The sequence below is a fragment of the Erigeron canadensis genome, chromosome 8, assembly GCF_010389155.1.
Source record: "Erigeron canadensis isolate Cc75 chromosome 8, C_canadensis_v1, whole genome shotgun sequence".
Classification (NCBI taxonomy): domain Eukaryota; kingdom Viridiplantae; phylum Streptophyta; class Magnoliopsida; order Asterales; family Asteraceae; genus Erigeron; species Erigeron canadensis.
Window position 1 is genome coordinate 22,345,391 of NC_057768.1, and position 19,045 is coordinate 22,364,435.

The window sequence follows — 19,045 nt, forward strand, 5'->3', positions numbered from 1 at the left end:
GGCGACGTCAAGTGGTGTAGATAATTGATATAAAAGTAATTGATTTAAAATGTTGATGAAGATTTTTTGAAAGATAAATGACTGGTAATGTAGTTTAACCATTAATGTTTTTTAGATAGTTTTCCCATGTAAAATTTAAAAAGAGAGTTGTTTTTTTTATTAGATAATATAAAAATATAGATTAGGTGTATAGGGGAATTAGTATTAAGAAATATGAGTATTTTGGGTTAAAAAAAAAGTGTTAGAATTTCCTAAAATAGGATAATTCAATATGTTTTATAAGGGGTTATAGATGACTTCAAATTAAAGAATACTAGTCTTGTACCCGCGCGATGCAACGGGGCATAGAAAAAAAACGATTGTTAAGTACCGGTACCGTGTTATTACATGAATGTATGATTCAACTAAAGAGTTTCTAAGTCCGGCTGAAAGTGCAAACGGACGTTGTTGTTTTAGAGTGAGAGTTTTTTATGCTGATTGATTATTAAATTCGGTAACGCATGTGTGTTTTTTTGGTATACTATGTGAGCAACTTCAGGTCAGGGAAGGGACACGCGTAAGAGTTTTTTTTTAAGGGTATTCTTGGAATTTCAGGGATAAAATGTTTGATGGTAGTATGAATTAAAAGGGTAAAATAGAGATTTTAAAGGTAGAGTGTTAAATTTTGAAGGATGTAGTTTGTTTATATAGATAGTATAGAAAGAGACTAATTAAATTTCATCCAACATAAATAATGAATCTCTAAATAACAATGAATGTTATATTTACATCTAAATTGATCCCATGAAATTAATCAAGCAAACTGAACAACAACAAATCCAAATTAATAATCATCTCTACTTAAACTAATTAGTTAACTAAAGCATCATCACAATAATCTTCACCATCTTGATCATGAAGATTGACAGTATTATTATTTTCTTCATCATGGCTAAGATATGCCGAGAGATTAATATACCTCTCCAATTCGGCTCGATCTCTCCACCTTGATCTACATATCACACAACTCGTCGATCTTCTTCTACTACTTCTTTTCCATGCTAATAAACACTCTTCATGTATCGGGTTTTTACACGTTGCACAAGCCACCAGTTTCCGAGCCTCTGATGATGATCCCATCTCATCCAAACAAACCGGACACGTGGACCCTTCTTCAGCCTGTACTGGAGGCGCCTTTCCATCTGGGTGTGTAGTAGCACGTTGAACATACATTTCTTGAAAACGTTGTCGTATCGTGACACCAACAAGTGTATCAAGTGAGATTGGAGACATTAGTAGACGTGTAAGTTGACACGGTTGGAGAGTACGGCGCCAAATACAAGGATCGTCTAATGAGACGGAAAGAACACGTATATAAACAAAGAGAATATGTTTGCATGGGGTGGTACGGTCGGGGCATGTGCATGACGGAGTAGGGGAGAGGTTGACGGTATATACATTTCCTGTAGCACCCAAGATGAAGAAGTCGGAATTGGAACGATGAACGAGACGTAGACGGTGTTCAAGTGCACGAAGGGCTCGTTCGGTTAGAGGTTCAGGTGGGTATTGGTTGTAGTCTAGTGGTGGTGGTGGCGGCGGCGGCGGCGGTGATGGTGGTGTGGATGTTGAGGGATAAGAAGGGTCCATTTTCTTGTTTTTTTTTTTTTTTCTTTTTGGTTTTTTTGGGTTGTATGTTAAGGGGGGTTTTGGAATGGTTAAGATTGTAAGAAAGGGTGATATATTGTTGTATAGAGATACTTAAAGGAGACGTGAAGAGGAGGTGTAGGAATAAGTTAAGGGGACAAGTTAAGGGTTGCCAATTTAATTTGTGTTTGAGGTTGTCCATAAGTCAAGTCAACCTCACTTCGTAACATGGTTTTTCGGTTGACCCGATTTATTAAGTTTCTTCAAAAATAATTTATATATTTTTGTGTACTTCTATATAAAAAAAAAGTATATAAGAGTTATAAATATGATAATTTGAAGTTAGTATTTTGGCTTGATGGCCTAACAATACATTAGGTCAAATCGCATACAATGATGCATTAGGTTAACTGAAACTGGACCGTACGGACTGGACGAAATATATAGTCGATATTGTCTAACTTAGTAGTGCAGAATTCGCAATCTTTCAAACTGGAGTAAAAAATAACAATACATAGGATAATTCGTTGATGACGATATAGCAAGTAGTGGATGGAGAAAATAAATTTGATAACATGTGAAAGAAAGTTGTCTTACATCGATAACAAAAGAAAAGTTGAAATGGGATCGAGTCATTTTGAGTTTGTGACCATTAAAGGAAAGTAGTCTATGTAGGAGACTGGGTAGAGGTCGGGCCGAAAAACAAAAAAGATTTTCGATCGGGTCAAAACTGGTTTGCTGTTTGACATTGGGTATTTGGGCCTACAAGGCTAATAAAACCATAAAAGAACTAATATTAAGAGTAAATTACACTTTTCGTCCTTGAAGTTGGCACGTTTTTTACTTTTCGTCCCTTAAGTAAAAAAATTACAATTTTGACCTTAAAGTTGGCAGATTTTTTCAATCATCGTCCCTCGCCAAACGTCGTTAAGTTTCAGCCGTTAAGTCGGACATGGGATGAGGGACTGAAACCGCAAAAAATGACAAGTTCAGGTACGAAAACTGAAATTTACTTTTCTGTTGTTATCATCTTCATCTTCTCCGGCTGACTTTCGCCCAAAAATTCGCCGGAAAATTTAAAATGCTGATATCTCACTCGATTTTTCGAATTAGACCACGAAACCATCACCAAACTTCTCAAAATTAATTTCCACACGAATCCTAACTAAAAGATTTCAGATTCAACACTTGCCGGAAAACTCAAAATACCCATAACATGGATTTTGAGCAATATTTCTGTACGATTTAGTTTGTTCCAAGAATGCAATATTTCTGTTTTCGCAAATAAGTCCATGTTAGATTAGGTGTACGTGTTCCTCACTAAGACACCAATGGTGTGCCTCATTTATTATTCCATAAGCTCTGCACCAAAAAGAAAAGTACAAAATGGGGAAAGACCTTCATGTGGGTTTGGTTTTTGGTAATGAGACAAAGACATAAGATCGAAAAATTAGAAATATATATAAAGAGGAAGCAAAGAGGGACGAATGGACCAGGAGGCCTGACAAGCCCCTGCAACTCAAATATTTCAGATCAAAAATTCTGATCATCGTCACCTGATTCTTAATTTATGTAATAGAAGTTCAAAGCAATTTACAGTTCGTCATTTGGTTGATTATAGCTCTTGTTCTATATTTTGTATAGAAACTTTAAATCCGTTGTTCATGAAATCCTTACGTCGAAATCTCATTCTAAAAGTTGTTACAAGTTTACTATTGATTCATCTAGCATTGTGTTAAGTTTCATAGCGTTCGTTACCTTTCATTTTTTGCGATTTAGTTAAATGTTAGTTTTATCGTAAGGTTTTCGATATAGTTTACTGGTTAATCGTTAAGGTTATTAAGTTGTTACAATAGTTAGATTAGTAGATTGAGATACAAAGAATTCGGGTGTGACAACCGATTCATTGGATCTCGTTTCGGTTATAAGATTCGTGCGGAAATTAGTTTGGTGGTGGTTTCGTGGTTTAATTCGAAGAAACGAGTGAGATATCGGACTTTTGAGTTTTCCGGCGAATTTTCAGACGAAAGTCAGCAGGAGAAGATGAAGATGATGACAACAGAAAAGTAAATTTCAGAATCCGTCCCTAAACTTTTCATTTTTTGCAGTTTCAGTCCCTCACGTGTGTTGCACGTGTTCGACTTAACGGTTGAAACTTAACGACGTTTGATGAGGGACGATGATTGAAAAAATCTGTCAACTTTAAGGTCAAAATTATAATTTTTTCACTTAAGGGACGAAAAGTGAAAAACGTGTCAACTTCAGGAATAAAAAATGTAATTTACTCTAATATTAATTTGGCAGGTCTATAAAATATAAGAAATGATATATATCTCTATATAGATTATCTTAAAATTTCTCTTAAAATTATAAGATAATATAATGTAAAATTGCATTAACCTTTTTTTCTTTTTCTTTTTAATTCTATCTAACATGTCAACATCATGGTTCAAAGGTTTTTTTAAGTTACTTTTGTAAAAAGATTTATTATTTTTCTAAAAATGTCTTGAAAAACAGAAAAATGGAGAGAAAAAAAACAACCAAAACACTTCAAAATTTTTTTTTTCCTTTTCACTTTTTTGGTATTTGATTTGGGCTTGGATCTGTTCACACCACTAAACTGAACATCTGCAAGAGTCAACCAGAATTTTTAAAAAAAATCTTACACTTGCTAATGGAGTTGGTGGCCTATTGGTAAGGTCTTTGACCTTAGACCTAGATTTGAGTCCCACTTCCCACATTTGTGAGAGTGGATTAATAGGGATTTTTCGAGAGTCACATGCTTGTAATTTAGGAGTAATAGTAGATTAGAATGTCGTTCTAAAAAAAATCTTACACACTTATTACTTTAGATACTCTAAAGAATCGAACCCAAAATTTATTAAAAAAATTAGACAAACTTCCTCGCAATCTCTAAACATTTATTAGTTGAAATATGCCTACTTTATTGAGAAAATACTGATACATTTAAGTTAAAGACGTATATTTTTTTAAGGAGTTTTGTTAGTGACAGCCCTTAGGGTTGTCAATAAAAACTAATTGGGTGCATTAAAATTTGTATCTTGCTGTTAGAAAAATCAAGAGGCGGTTTTTAATATATAATGTACAAGTTTTTAAGCATGTAATATGTTGTTAGTGACAGCTCTTAGGGCTGTCATTATCATTTCATGTACATATTTTTAACCATAGTCCCCAAAATTATTGTTAAAAAGTTATTACATACATAAATGACTTACACAATAAATATATATATATAACCATCTCCTAATTTTAAGGTTTATGATTCAATACATGTAATAAGCTGTTATACATATACATTATATATATATTTTTTTTTAAAGTTAACTTTTATTAATCACACGGCCTATACCACCACAAAGTGATGAGGCAAACTGTACAATCGATTACAACAAAGCAAAATTACACCAATTTTCCCAACTAGTCGTACAATGTTTTCCTCTATTTCTATACCAAAGAAACCCAATCGATCTAATGTCTTGGAATATCTTTTCCGTATTAATGACGCCACTGTTAAATCTTACTTCGTTTCAAGCCTTCCATATATACCAACACGAAACAAACACAATACCTTTTATGACTTCCTTCTCTTCTTTACCAATTCTGTCTAGTTGGAAGAACTCAAACAGATCTTTAACCGAAAACAAAAGAAGATAGGGGGTTTTGCACCAAGTAACAATTTTGTACCAAAATTATATCATATTGAAAACTTAGAGGGTAATTTGAGTTAAAAATATTGGTCAGAATAATCCTCCAAAATTGTAGGAGTCGGGCCTGTCCCCTTCAAACGCAAATAAACTCTCCCCTCTCTACGTTTCTTTCTTTCTTTGTAAATTGTCACACACTCTTCTTACACTCTCCATCACTCACTAGTAACACCCTCCCTTTTTCTACGTTACTTACATTCTAATCAAACAAACAAACAATTCCACTACTAATTTCTCTAACAAACAAAACAAAACATACAATGGAAAATGCTGATAATACCACCACTCATGATAAATCAAAAACAGACCATTTTGTTATCGAAGACCTTCTTGATTTTCCTAACGATGTCGAAATGGTACCTCATGTCGACGAGGAGGCTCCTTTTGTTAATGAAGTCGTTGACACTTGTTACCCCGACCATAAGATTTCTGGAAATGTCGCGCGACGTAGCACTGATACTCAATTCTCTAATGACCTTTGCGTCCAGGTATAAATCTATCTATTTATTCTTTCATTGTCACAGTAAATTTTTTTTACTATATAGTAATAATATAGAGTAACAAATTTAATCTGAGTTATCATGTGTTTTTCATTTGAAGTACAGTATGATGATTTAGCCGAGCTAGAATGGCTATCAAACGTTGTGGAAGAGTCCTTTTCTTGCGAGGATTTGCAAAAACTGCAACTGCTATCTGGAATCAAAACGCGACCTACCAGCGCACCAAACAACCAAGACTTCCAACCCGGGGCCTTGGATCACGCCCATAAACAAATTTCAAAAACAGACAAGTCTGTCCCAGGAAAGGCCCGAACCAAACGTTCAAGAGCTTCACCAGGTGATTGGACCTCTAGGCTCCACGTTGTTTCTCCAACATCATCAACAGGCCCCACAACGATAATATCCTCTGAATCAGAGACGGATATTGCCTCAAGCTCAACGGGTAAGAAAAGTGTGAAAACGACTCTAAAGAAAAAAGATGTTGAGCAGAACCTATCCCAAAAAGGGGATGGACGAAAATGTCTTCATTGCGCCACTGACAGAACTCCACAATGGCGTTCTGGACCATTAGGCCCAAAAACGCTATGCAATGCATGTGGAGTTCGTTACAAGTCCGGTCGGTTAGTACCAGAGTATCGTCCTGCTGCAAGCCCCACATTTGTCCTAGCCAAACACTCGAATTCACATCGTAAGGTGCTCGAGTTGAGAAGGCAAAAAGAGATGCAAAGGGCACAACAATACCAACCCCAACATGAACATTACTTCCATCATCAAAATGTGATGTTTAGTGCTCCTAACAATGATGATAATTACTTGACCCCCCAACACTTTGGTCACGATTATCGACAACGTATCTAGTTCTTAAACATCAACTTAGATCCTAGCTAGTCTTTGTTTATGGGTTTTTTTTTCCAGCCTTTTAAGATCATAATTCCCTAGGTTTCTCCTTTCAGATTTTGTAGTTTCATATGGAAGTGATGAGATGAAGATCTTTTAATGTCTCCCATTGCCAAGTTTTACTATATGATGATTTTTTAAGCAAAGATTCTTTTCTTATTTTTTTGGTTCTTGCCTTCTCTCACAATCAAAACCCAGAGAAAGAATATTGTATTTAACTTCAATTATAAATATAAGAGAATTGAAAAAGATATATTGTGTTCAATATTGAAAAAATACAAATAAAAATAAAGAGTTAATTACAGAAATCGTTCCTGTCGTGGACCTTTACTTGCGGTTTTCGTTCTTAAGTTTAATAAATTACAGTTTCAGTCCAAAAAACTTTGCTCCGTCAACACTTTTGGTCCTGACCATAAAGATCCGTTAAAAGAAGATCACATGTCTGGCACGTGATGGGTAATCTCATAATTTGGCTTCGAGTTATTTACAGAAATCGTCTCTATCGTGAACCACCACTTTGAGCTTTGGTCCCTAACTTTTAATAATTAACTTTAAGCCAAATTAGTTAATCTAAATCTAAGAACACAAAATCTTATCAACATATATTAAACTAAATCTTAAATACAAACTTTTAGAAATAAAATATACAAAGCTTTAAAATGACACCACTTTTTAATAAATAACAGTTACCAGGTTTGGAGGGGAAAGAGGACTTACAGGGTTTGGAGTCACCGGAGATAATGGTGGTTGTGAGTCACCGTAATCTATCGTAACTTCCATAGTAACCCCATCAGAATCTGATTTCGAAGTTTTTAGGAAATGCGGGCTTCAATTTGTTTTATGCGTTTCTAATTAACTCACCCACACATGTATTTATAGTAACATTCACATAGTCACATATCATCCCCTTTTCATTTGTCGTGGCTCACGAGCAGCTTGTGTGATTTATTAAAAGTTTGTATATATTATTTCTAGAAGTTTGTATATTTAGTTTAAAATATGATGATAAGATTTTAGGTTTTAAAAGTACTTATGATTATTAAATACATATACAAATATAATAAGTTTGCAACTAATATAGATAGTCTATGAACTATATGATATAATTGCAGACAGTTTAATAATTGAAGACCTGGTTGAAGACCAGAAAGCTAATAACCTCACCCTTTTTTCGCAGTGTACACACTTATAAATCAATGATCAACTGTTGGACTGAACTCCAATAAAACTGACTGTTCAGCATTACCAACGCAAGTAGCTAACGATGTCAATGCACCAGCTAACTTGTTAACCAAAAGGATGAAACAACACATTTAGCTTTCAACCAGCAAAACTAAGTATTCACTACCACAATTATAAGTGTATCATTGCTTTGAAATACTACTTAAAAAATACTTCCATATTATACTGGTAGAACACAAGATCAACACAACTTCCTAGTCTCTAATAAACACCTTAATATCAAAAGAGAATGGTAGTTCAAAGTATTTTTATTGAGACAGAACAATATCTGGTGCTTCGAGATAATTGAAATGCTCACCGACCACCCATCGTAATCACACCCTGGCCGTTGCTACACTTGCCTCCAAAACATTGATTAGGTCTTGACACAAATAGTGATTTCTTCCAACGATAAAGGCAAGAATATGGTGACTTTTGAAATTGAACACTAACTTCTACGCTAAAGAAGGCGTTGCTTCCCTGTTACCGAATCAACTATAGACTTGTAACCTGGTCAATCATAATCACGATTAAGCCAAATTGAGATATAGAATTATGAATAATTATTACGATGACATATGCCATCAAGGGAAGGGCTAAACAATGGCGGATTCGGAACTCCCAAATCATGGATTTTGCACAGTAAACGAACCTTTTGCTTTCCTAAATGAGGACTCCACTATACTCGTAACAATCAAATATATGAAAATAAATGTTACAAAGTTCAGCATATTTTCCAGGCTTATAATACCCTTCCTTGAAATTCATGTTTTCCAGGCTTATACCCTTCCTTGACCTTCCCCAAATCTGATAAACTAAATGGGACATTGTAGGTTACACTGTTATTACATTACATATTGAACTGGCTAAACATGTTAAGCAAACTAATTGATTGAAAGCAAAAAAGGTCAAGGAAAAGAAATGTTCAAAATGTGTTACAGTGCACAAGACTTTATAAAAAGAAGCATCTACAATGCTCAAAACTATCACAAGTATGACAAATATACAGAAACCTAGGCATGTTTTTTTGGTTTATACCCCTCTTCCCTAATCCAGGTGGGTCATTGACTCATAGTGGATTATATATCTGAACTAGCCAAGAAGGTTATTGAAATCAAATTGGTCAAATGTAAGAGTGGGAATGGAGCCGAGTTGTTCACGAGCTACTCGAGCTCGAACACGTTTAAACCAAGTTCGAGTTTAATTATTTCGAGTTCGAGTCGAACCCGAACCAAAAAACGAGCTCGATTAGTTAGACGAGCTGAACTTTAAAAGAAAAAATTGGGTTCGGCTCACTCGAAAGATCGTTTACTTTTTCGATCCGAACGACCTACTCGACTAGTCGAGCTACTCCACTAGTCGAGCTACTCGAGCCTTGTTATACATGGTTAAAAATATCACTTATATGTTACTAAGGAGACTTGAACCCATGACCTCCAAGTTTAATGGATGACACTTTAACCCCTAAGAACCACCATCTTTTTATTATTATCTTTGCATATATTATATATAAAGGATCAAACCTTTAAGTCTTTAACCATTACTATCCATTTCGCTTATGTATTACTTAAATAAATAAATAAATAATCGAGACTCAATACTTTTATAGTGTATCAAACTTAATTTTTTTACAATTTATTTCAACTTCTAAAGTAATATGTGTCACTTGCTCTTTGTTTGAGCATGAAAAGTTAAGCTCAATCACAAAAGGGGCTTTACCATGAAAATCATCAAGATCTCCTCAATAAGAGTGCAAACCTAATAAATTCTTGACAAATCTAAGGTGTATGATGATTTTCCCAGAGAGATGTTTCGATCTCTGGAGGAGATAAATGTTAATATGTTTTTGTGTGATGATTGATTGATGAATGTATTGCTAAATGTGTAAGGAATGTTGTATGGAATGTATGACTTGACTGTGAATTGAATTGATCCGCAATCAATGATGAGGATTATTTATAGGCATCAGATTAGGTCATATCGTAATTGGGCCTGTCAGAAATGGGCTCGGGCCCAGTACTCAGCATGACAAGACTAGGTTCAGAACTTTCTAGAGTACATGTTGCCAGCCATTTATTCACATATTAGTATTTTTATTATCATAGTAATAAAATGTACTTGGGTTTACATAAGTGTGGATACTTATTTGTTCTTAAGGCTTATCTAGCCTTTAATTGGAAGCTTGATGCCTTATCATCCTTGCTAAGCCTCGCAGCAGGTTAGGGCGGACTTGAAGGTTAGACATAACGCGAGTTCGAGACTTAGATATATGGTTTGGGCCCGGCTTTCTAACCTTGACCTAGCCTGTCCTCCCTTTATCATTTGTATATAAATATGTTGGAGGTTCACAGGCTCTATTAAGACCTTTTGTCTTTTCTTAAACTTCGACGAGTAAAGGCTCGCCATCTTGTCTTATATGAAGGCTTGCCATTTTGTCTTTTATTTAGAGCTCGCTAAAGACTCCCTAAAGAAGGTCCGCTCAAGGTTCTCCAGTGGGTCCTACCGAAATCGGAGCCTCATCTGGCCCCCCACTCCAAGCCTCGATATTCTTTGTTTTTTGTGAAGGCGCAATCAAGGCTTCCTTTGAAGGCTCGCCAGAGTGATGATTCCATTGAAGCCTCGTAAGATTTATCTCTCTCTTCTAGGCTTTGATAATATATATAAAAATATATATATCCACTGTAGACTTCGCTAGTTCTTACTTTGCCTCTGACTTTTCTCTTCAAGGCTCGCTGGAACTCCTGTCTACTGTCTAACCTTAGACTTCGCTCGACAACACCTCGACACACTTCTTTATCTTGTCTTTTTCCCATAGTCCGTTGGAAGGCTTTCCACCCTCTTTTGTCTAAGCTTCGCCAGAGCTCTATACTGGTCCCACACCAAGGCTTCTTCCAAGCCTCGATAGATCTAGGAATCAGTTGTCTTTCCTTGGTTGGGTCTCGATTATTTCCAAAAAGAAAGAATTGAAACTTCGATCCATTCACCAACATATAATATAGGGTTTATTATTTTGGGGAAACTTATTATTTTGATAACTAATACATATTCTTTAAAAAATGTAAATATAATATGTTTTATCTAAATCATTTTTATATATATTTAAAATATCTTATTATTCATTTTAATTTTTGTAAGATAACTTGTTTTAGAATAAATGCAAAAATACAAACTTTTTATCATATTACCATGAATAAAAACGATCTATCAAAATTATAATTGATATTTTATATATACATATATATATATCAGGGGGTGATTATGTAAAATTCAGAGGGAGTTTATGTAAAATTCAGGGGGGTTATGTATGTTTATTAAATTCAAAAGTTTAATATGTAACTTTTTTTAATGTGGTAGTACCTAAGCTTAGGTAAAGTCTGCAGTACGGATCATTTTCCCATATATATATATATATATATATGTCTATGTATAGAGTTAAATTGTCCAAAGCTTGGCCTATAATGATAACATATTACTACATGTATGTTGTGAAGAACTTTATTTCAATAGTGATCATTTTAGTAGATCATTTTTATTCATAGTAAAGTTTCGATTATACACGAATAAGGATCGATAAATGTTTAATGGTAACATATTTGATAACTAATACATATTAGGTATCCTTTAGTACTAAAACGAAAACGAATATCATATAGTTGATTTTGTCCAAAGTTTTTTCAGTAAGGATAACATACGTATAACTATATGTATAAAGCAACTGACTTTAGTTCAATAAAGTAACGAATATCATATAGACTCTTTCTATTCCTAGTAATGTGATCAAAGTTCTCAGTATACACCAATGAGGATCGATAAATGTTTAATGGTAACATGTACCGCGCTATAACACTAGCTAATCGAGCTCGAGCTCCTAAACATGGAAACGAAACTCGAACTAAGTTAATCCTACAATTATTCAAATAACAATACGAGCTTCGAGCTCGAACACTAATGAGACGAGTCGAGCTCGAGCTCAATTTTGAATATTTATACGAGCTCGATCTCGATTCGAGTAATAAATAAACATACAAACCTAAATATCCTGAAACTCGACTCGACTCGACTCAACTTGTTCCCACCCCTAGTCAAATAGATCAAATGTGGCCCCCAATATGTTTTGGTGAGATTTTCAAAACCAGCTTATAACCCCCACAGGGGGGCCTCTTTCCCGAATACTTAAATCGGGGTCAATGTAGGCTATAGTATATGTTGAACTCCAATGCCCAAAAATAATAAATAAAAGAATAGTTGAAATAAACAAAAATGGTCAAAAGGAGTCCAAAATGTGCTTTTAGAGTTTTAGTGCATGGAACTTTCTAAACTGTGATTTAAACTTGATATTTGGTGACAGGGAAATAATTATATTACAATAACTAGGTATTAGAAGAAAAAAACAATCGCATACCAGGCCCAATAGCAAGTACTGTTTTTGACCCGGCCGAAACCTGTATAAAGGTACAAAAAGAGAATATTAGAAATCATCATGAATACAATGATTAGATTTTATTGGTTTCTCTGCATGTTTACCTTCAACAAGCACTAATATTATGGGAGACTTCACAATTGCTATTATCACTTTAACAGTCAAAAGAGCATATTTCAAGATGCAGAATTGCAAAACATTTGGTTGGATAAAATGGGAAAACATAGACGGAACTCTGAATGATCAGACTGCTGACTACCATAAATTTAATCATCTTCAAAACCAGAAAAACCATGTTTACAAAAGAGTCGGATATAGCTCCATGATCCATATCTGACCTGTGTGCGTCCTGCATCAGCTACAACATAAGTTGGAAGGCCAATTCCTTCAGCTGTTTCCTGTAGCTTATTCCTAATAAAATACAAGCTGCATTATTAATACATAAACCAAACAAAAAACATGTGGCATGTAAGTTTAGAAGTTGAAATAGATCACCTGCTTACATTTCTTGTTGATTTTTACATGTGACCACTATTTTGGCCTGCCCGCATTGCTCCCACCGATGCAAAAGATTCCGATCACTAATAATTAGAAAACAATTAAACTCATGTGACACACTGCCATACAGATTTTAACTTTTCATTTTGTAGATCCCATCAAGGTGTAAAACTCGGCTGTCTCGGCCGAGAACACAGGATCTTCTCATGACTTGGCTACCAAACGAGTCAATTCCAGCCGGATCAGATTACAAAGTCTGCGAACGGGATACATTCAGGCCAGAGTCGATAAAACACGGCCAACTCGGCCAGACTCAGTCAAACTCGGGTCAGCTTTTTATTGCTCTCATATATAAGATAAAAGTTCTTTTGTGATAATACGAAAGAGATGCCGCTTCATCCCCCTCCCCATCCTTAACTCCCGAGACAACATGAAACTCATCTGATTTACTTAATGGATAAATTTGCATCGATATCTCGATTCTTAGTCTATACCTGAACCTAATACCCAACTTTAGACTTAGATTTCTCCATGAAAAACTACTGATTCTAAACCATATCTGCGAATTTTAATTCGAAGCCCTCAGTTGAATGGATAGACAAAAAAAAGTAGTAAGAATCTAGATTAATCACTTAGTCAATTTTTAAATTCCAGCCGCTTCACGCTATCGGTGGCTGGTTCGTATCACTGCCACGCATAGCAGGTTCCTAAGTAGTTAAGGACCAAAATTTCGGTGTATCGGTCAAGGACCGGTATAGGAAATTTTGGTAATTTCGGTTGTATTTCGGTAAGTTTAATATTATGTAAAATATTATATATAATTATATATATACCAAAAATATCACAATTATACACAAATAGCAGTTGTATTAATTAAATACTTAATCTAAATATCAAAAGTCAAGCTTAAAAGTGTCAATACTTGATAGATTAGTGTTAATACTTGCAAAAAGCCAAAAATTAGTGTTTCTTATGTTGTATTTTAAGTTAGGACAAAAATAAAAAATAAATAAAATCTGAAAAACTGGTATACCACCGAAATTTGACCGAAAATCCCGGTAACGAAATTTTGGACAGAAATCTTGAGGTATACAATGGAGGACCGAAACCAGTGGAGGACCGAAAACCGAAATACCATTGGTATACCACCGAAATTGACTACATAGGCAGGTTCTATGTCGTTTGTCGACATACAACAAATTTTCAGGTTTTTGGTTGCTAACGAAAAGAAATACATCACTATTAGTCTATTAATGGGAATTGTACAAAGGTATGTTGGTCTTTTATGAATTATGCTCAATGCTTACTAAATTCAACATGAAATATAAAAAAAGATGTTAACATATTAAACAATTTGTAAAACGAATTAAACCAGTGCATTTTGGAGGGAAGCAGTGTTGCAAATATCGGCCATCTCGGCCGATATATCGGTGATATATCGGATGTCGGCCATTCACTGATAAGAAAAATGAGTTATCGGGTCCGGTTATCGTTTTGGTCAAATTTCGGTCAATCTCGGAACTTATCGGCCATTTCGGTCCTTTTCGGTCAACAAAAAAAGTTGACTTTTTTATATAAAAAAAAACGGGGGTTAAAATAAGATTTTAGGGTTTCTGGCTTCCATTCTCATTCACTGCTTCAGCCTCTCACACACCTAACCCCCACCTCGCTATACCCCACCCCCGGCCTACCTGTGGCTGTGATTTCCGGCGATTCCAGTCGCCAGCGCATCCACCGCTGGCCAATCCACCTCCGGAAACAGCTATTTATGCTCCAGTAAGTTTCTTACTTCCTTTTCTTTTTTTTTTAAAGTTAATTATTACATAATTATTTATTATTTGAGTTCATCTTCAACAATTCTTTATTTCGAGTTGTAATTACTTAAGTACTTTCTTTATCCTATACTTTCTTTATTTTCCTTTTTGTTATAATTTCAAGTTGTAAACTTGTAATTACTTTTTATTACTTCATATTTCAGTTGCAATAAGCCAATAAGTTACTTTTGTAGTGTCTTACTTTTCAATTTGCATTACAAATTGTATATATTGTTAGTACATATATAAATTTTAGATAAATTTCTTTACAATTTAGGGTACCAGATATATCCCCGATATATCCTACTTATCACTTATCGGAGGTCGACCGATAATAAACCGATAACCGATATCTACAACCTTGGAGGGAAGTCTGTGACGTTTCCACTTTGTTTTACAAATAAGGTTGCTTATGACTCAAGCTTCACGTTCAAGTCAAAAGTAGCAACGTCACATGAAAAAAAACCATGAAAAAAAAAAAAAATAGTTCATGCGCTACTTCAGTGTATTAAGCAGTATATGTTAGGAACTTTTACATTAGTATTTTTTTTTTTTTTTTTTTTGAACAGCAGAAGAAATAATTTATTAGAAAAACGGTTGAAAAGTGATCAACCGGTAAGATAAAAGTTACAGGTAAAGCAAAGGATTTTATAAACACTAGTATTTATAGTATCTTTATTCTTTTATAAACACTTTATCCACATCACAAACTTTATTGACCATCCATATGCTGGTGCCATCCGTGGGGATTGAACAAAGTATGTCATAGAGTCACAATGTCACATGTACTGCTTAATACACGAAAACCGTGGCTAGTCTAACGTCTCTTGTGACTATGTTCCTAACCAAAATATTATATTTGATTTTCAAAATCAATAATGAAATCTTTGTTTAGGCTAAAATGAAAAACCATTCTTATCTTTTGAAAGAATATAATCAAAGACATAAGAATGAAAGCGTCTGAGGCAAACCTTTGAATTAAATCAGAATATAAACCTGTCGCAGCATCTGTAATTTGCATTCCAACATAAAAAACCAATAAGTAACAGAAAAAAGGAAAACCCATGCAAAATGAATTTGCAGGAATTTCTTACGAGCACATTGAGATGCAATCTTTCCTTGTCCCATCTTCAAGTCTTGTCTCACAACGAGAACCTGCAAACAACACCATAATTTGTCAGGCCTGTCTAAATCAAGATTCACTCAAATGAATATACTTCATACGTTCAATGATTATAGGTCTCAACATCAACAACAACTTTATCATAAATTAGTTTGAAAAAGCTAAAAGTGAACTTGAAAAGAAATGTTATATTTATACAAGGTAAATTAGGTAATTTTAGCATCTATTATGTCCTACATATAGGCTATTCATAGTGAACTACTAGTAACCTCTCGTCATCGTTTTAAGTTGATCTCGGCGTGAAGTTTGTCTACAATGCATTTGAGCACTGGAAACTAGTATCATAGCTGTGGTAGGTGTGATTGGCCAGGTGCTCACCTGTCCATGGGATATCAATTATAGGATCACCTCAGATTTATGTTTAGGTGTGTTGAAGACATCAGGAACTATATTGAGAATGTGTGACATCTATCCTACACTGATTATGGATGTTATAATCTTCTTTTAGGTAACTGGCTACTAACTGGATCTTTCATAGCTTCACCAGTCATGCTTTAGGTTATTTAAGATTCTGTGAAATGTGAATTGTCTGACAAACAGAAGTTGAGTTTTATAAATCCAAATTAAAGCAAGCTGCTTAAGCTTTATCAAGCCCAAGATCAGCTCGTTTACACGGGACCATAGTTATAAACTTATATTTATACATGGGTCAGTATAATACTTTCGGGTACCAGTGCCACTCTAAGTCTCTAATCCCCTTATGATGTTCATTCAAAGCATGTAATTTTTTCATCCACTTTCTTCTCATCATATGAGTAACACTCTGTTCAAGTTTTCATCTATTGTTCTCAAATTACATCAGTCCTAGTTACTTGACATAATATTTCTAAATTAAGATGCCTCGATTACGACCTCAAAAATCAAAAGTTCATCAAAAGAAACACACTCCATCCTCTTATATAATTTAGAATGTGTAAAAGTGAAGACTATTAACAACGTGTCAAAATATTCCAAGCCCAAAACACGTTAATAAAAAGTAAACTTCCAAACTAAAACTAAAACCATGAAGATGAAGTATCACATTATATGTAAATTATCAAGTTTGTTTTTCTTCAGAGGCTTATAATTCAAATTCATAGCCATCCTTATCGCCCGTTTTCATATTTGGACCCTTTCATCTTTTTTTGGACAAGATGTGGTTTTATTTTCCACCATTAAAATTAAAGCATATCAAAAAATACGCAATAAATTCTTGAAAACATTTGTAGTACTCGAATTCATGTCACGCTTGTAAGGTGTGAAAGAATACCCACATTACGGGTATGTTTAGCACGCAGCTTATGAGAGTTTGAGCTTATGGCTTTCATAAGCTGAAGCCTCAAACTCATGTTTGACTACCAAATATTTTAGTAGCTTTAGAAGCTCTTAATAATGACAATAAACTACAGTATAAGCTACTTGAAGTAGCTTTAATTCGAAATGTATCTTGACTTTATGGAAAAATAAAAGGGGAAGTGAAATATGGGGCTGTTACAAACCTAACTTTGGTGAAACCCCCTCACAAACCAATTTTTAGTACATAAAAAACATGAGGGCCCAATCATTTGAGAATTAGCATGTGGGATTTTCACCCAATTCACTTTTCCCAAAAATAAATTACCAAAATATCACCCTAACTAATTAACTATATTCCAATTATTATTGAAACTGATATGTTTTGACCTCGTAAAGCCCGGTTACAGCTACTTCGTCAAACACAACGACTTTGTCAAAAAACATTTATACTTACAAAAGCAAAAACATTAATACATTATATCTCGAAATCAGCATAACAAATAACAGTAAAGTGGTAATAAAAAGAAGAATGAAAAGAAAGAAAAAAAACCATTTTGAGATCATGATCATTGTGGGTATTGGATGATGATGATGATGATGATGATGATGATGATGATAAGATGGACCTCCTCCTCCTCCTGTTGCTTGTTGGATTGAGTTTGGATGAAAAGTCGAATAATACACCAAAAATGAAACCAATAATAATTCCTGGAATTAAATTCTCAGGCTTTAAGCTGCCACCGCAGACAAACCATCCTCTTTTCTGTCCTTGTTGTTTCTTCTGTTGCCCACAAAAAAAAATGTTAAAACAAAAAAAACCGAAGTGATAGTGATCATAAGAACGAGAATGACAAGATACATTTGTTGTTGAGGAGTGAGATTGGTTTCCAAACATCCTCATCTCATCTTCTCATCTGTTTTATCTATCTATATCTTTTGTTTTGCTGTGAGGGCTTCCAACTTTTATCTGCAAATGTTCAGCTATTTTTACGGGGAAAAACAAAACTCTCGTGAGAAATGTTAAAAAACATTAAGCCCAAAAAACAAAATTTTCGTAGCGAAAAATTTAAGAAAATAAAAGTCGTTGTTTAAAATAAAGAAAATGAAACTTTGGTAACAAAATTATGTAGTAAAAAGCAAATAAAAGAAAACTTTGAGAGCAAAGCTTGTTAAGAAACTTGAACATGAAAGCAAAGCTTGTTAAAGTTATGAAATAAGTAAAAGATATTTGTTAAAAATAAGAAAAAAATAAATTTTTTGTTGGATAAAGATTAAAAACCAAAAGTTACGTGGCAAAAGGTAATTAAGGCAAACTTTAGTGGCAAAAGTTAAAAAAACTAAAATTTAAAAAAAAATCTCTGTTAAATGCCATTTTGTACCTACCGTTAGTTAGCCAAACAACACTTAACCGTTGTTAATTATTTTGGTTGTGCAACAATAAATCTTTGGGGAAGCAAACTGTAAATATGAAAGTTAACGACAGTTAGAAAAAGGACCTGATTTGTAGTACTTTTTATGGTTATATTTAACGGCCATTAAGGTTATTAAATGTTTTTGTTTTATCTATGCATTATATAATTGTATCTCTAGCTTTATAGTTTATACTTTTAGCTACAGTACATTTGTCTCACAAAGCAAACTTGCTTTTTAGTATATATATATAATATCCAAAAAATTGATTATTTGCGTTTATAAACTAACTGTACCTCTTTTAATTTAAAATTCAATGACAAAATTTAATAGAAGTATTTTCAAGTGACTCGTCATAGGAATAAAAAATTCAAGACCAGTCCTAAGTATGACATAAGAGTATAAGATTTTTAGATTTGCCCCCTCACAGTAAGTTTTCTAGCTCCGTCCCTGTTTGTGGGACCGAAAGTGTGTACCGT

The 19,045-nt window shown here is 34.2% G+C and overlaps 3 protein-coding genes across 3 annotated transcripts; 1 reads left to right on the forward strand and 2 right to left on the reverse strand.

Annotated features, from left to right (window-relative positions):
• Nucleotides 1-727: 727 nt before the first annotated feature.
• LOC122580538 (mitogen-activated protein kinase kinase kinase 1-like) lies at nucleotides 728-1,657 on the reverse strand. The gene has a single exon (XM_043752812.1). The coding sequence runs from the start codon at nucleotides 1,624-1,626 to the stop codon at nucleotides 850-852; it is 777 nt and encodes a 258-aa protein (XP_043608747.1). The 5' UTR covers nucleotides 1,627-1,657; the 3' UTR covers nucleotides 728-849.
• Nucleotides 1,658-5,608: 3,951 nt separating this feature from the next.
• On the forward strand, nucleotides 5,609-6,759 carry LOC122610432 (GATA transcription factor 12-like). The gene is made up of 2 exons (XM_043783424.1): nucleotides 5,609-5,836; nucleotides 5,954-6,759. The coding sequence occupies exons 1-2, from the start codon at nucleotides 5,609-5,611 to the stop codon at nucleotides 6,704-6,706; spliced, it is 981 nt and encodes a 326-aa protein (XP_043639359.1). The 3' UTR covers nucleotides 6,707-6,759.
• Nucleotides 6,760-8,057: 1,298 nt separating this feature from the next.
• On the reverse strand, nucleotides 8,058-18,117 carry LOC122580311 (probable peptidyl-tRNA hydrolase 2). Its single transcript, XM_043752586.1, has 8 exons — nucleotides 18,016-18,117; nucleotides 17,707-17,937; nucleotides 15,793-15,853; nucleotides 15,670-15,706; nucleotides 12,890-12,967; nucleotides 12,725-12,797; nucleotides 12,369-12,408; nucleotides 8,058-8,476 (listed from the first exon to the last, which is right to left on the reverse strand). The coding sequence occupies exons 1-8, from the start codon at nucleotides 18,055-18,057 to the stop codon at nucleotides 8,427-8,429; spliced, it is 612 nt and encodes a 203-aa protein (XP_043608521.1). The 5' UTR covers nucleotides 18,058-18,117; the 3' UTR covers nucleotides 8,058-8,426.
• Nucleotides 18,118-19,045: the final 928 nt, after the last annotated feature.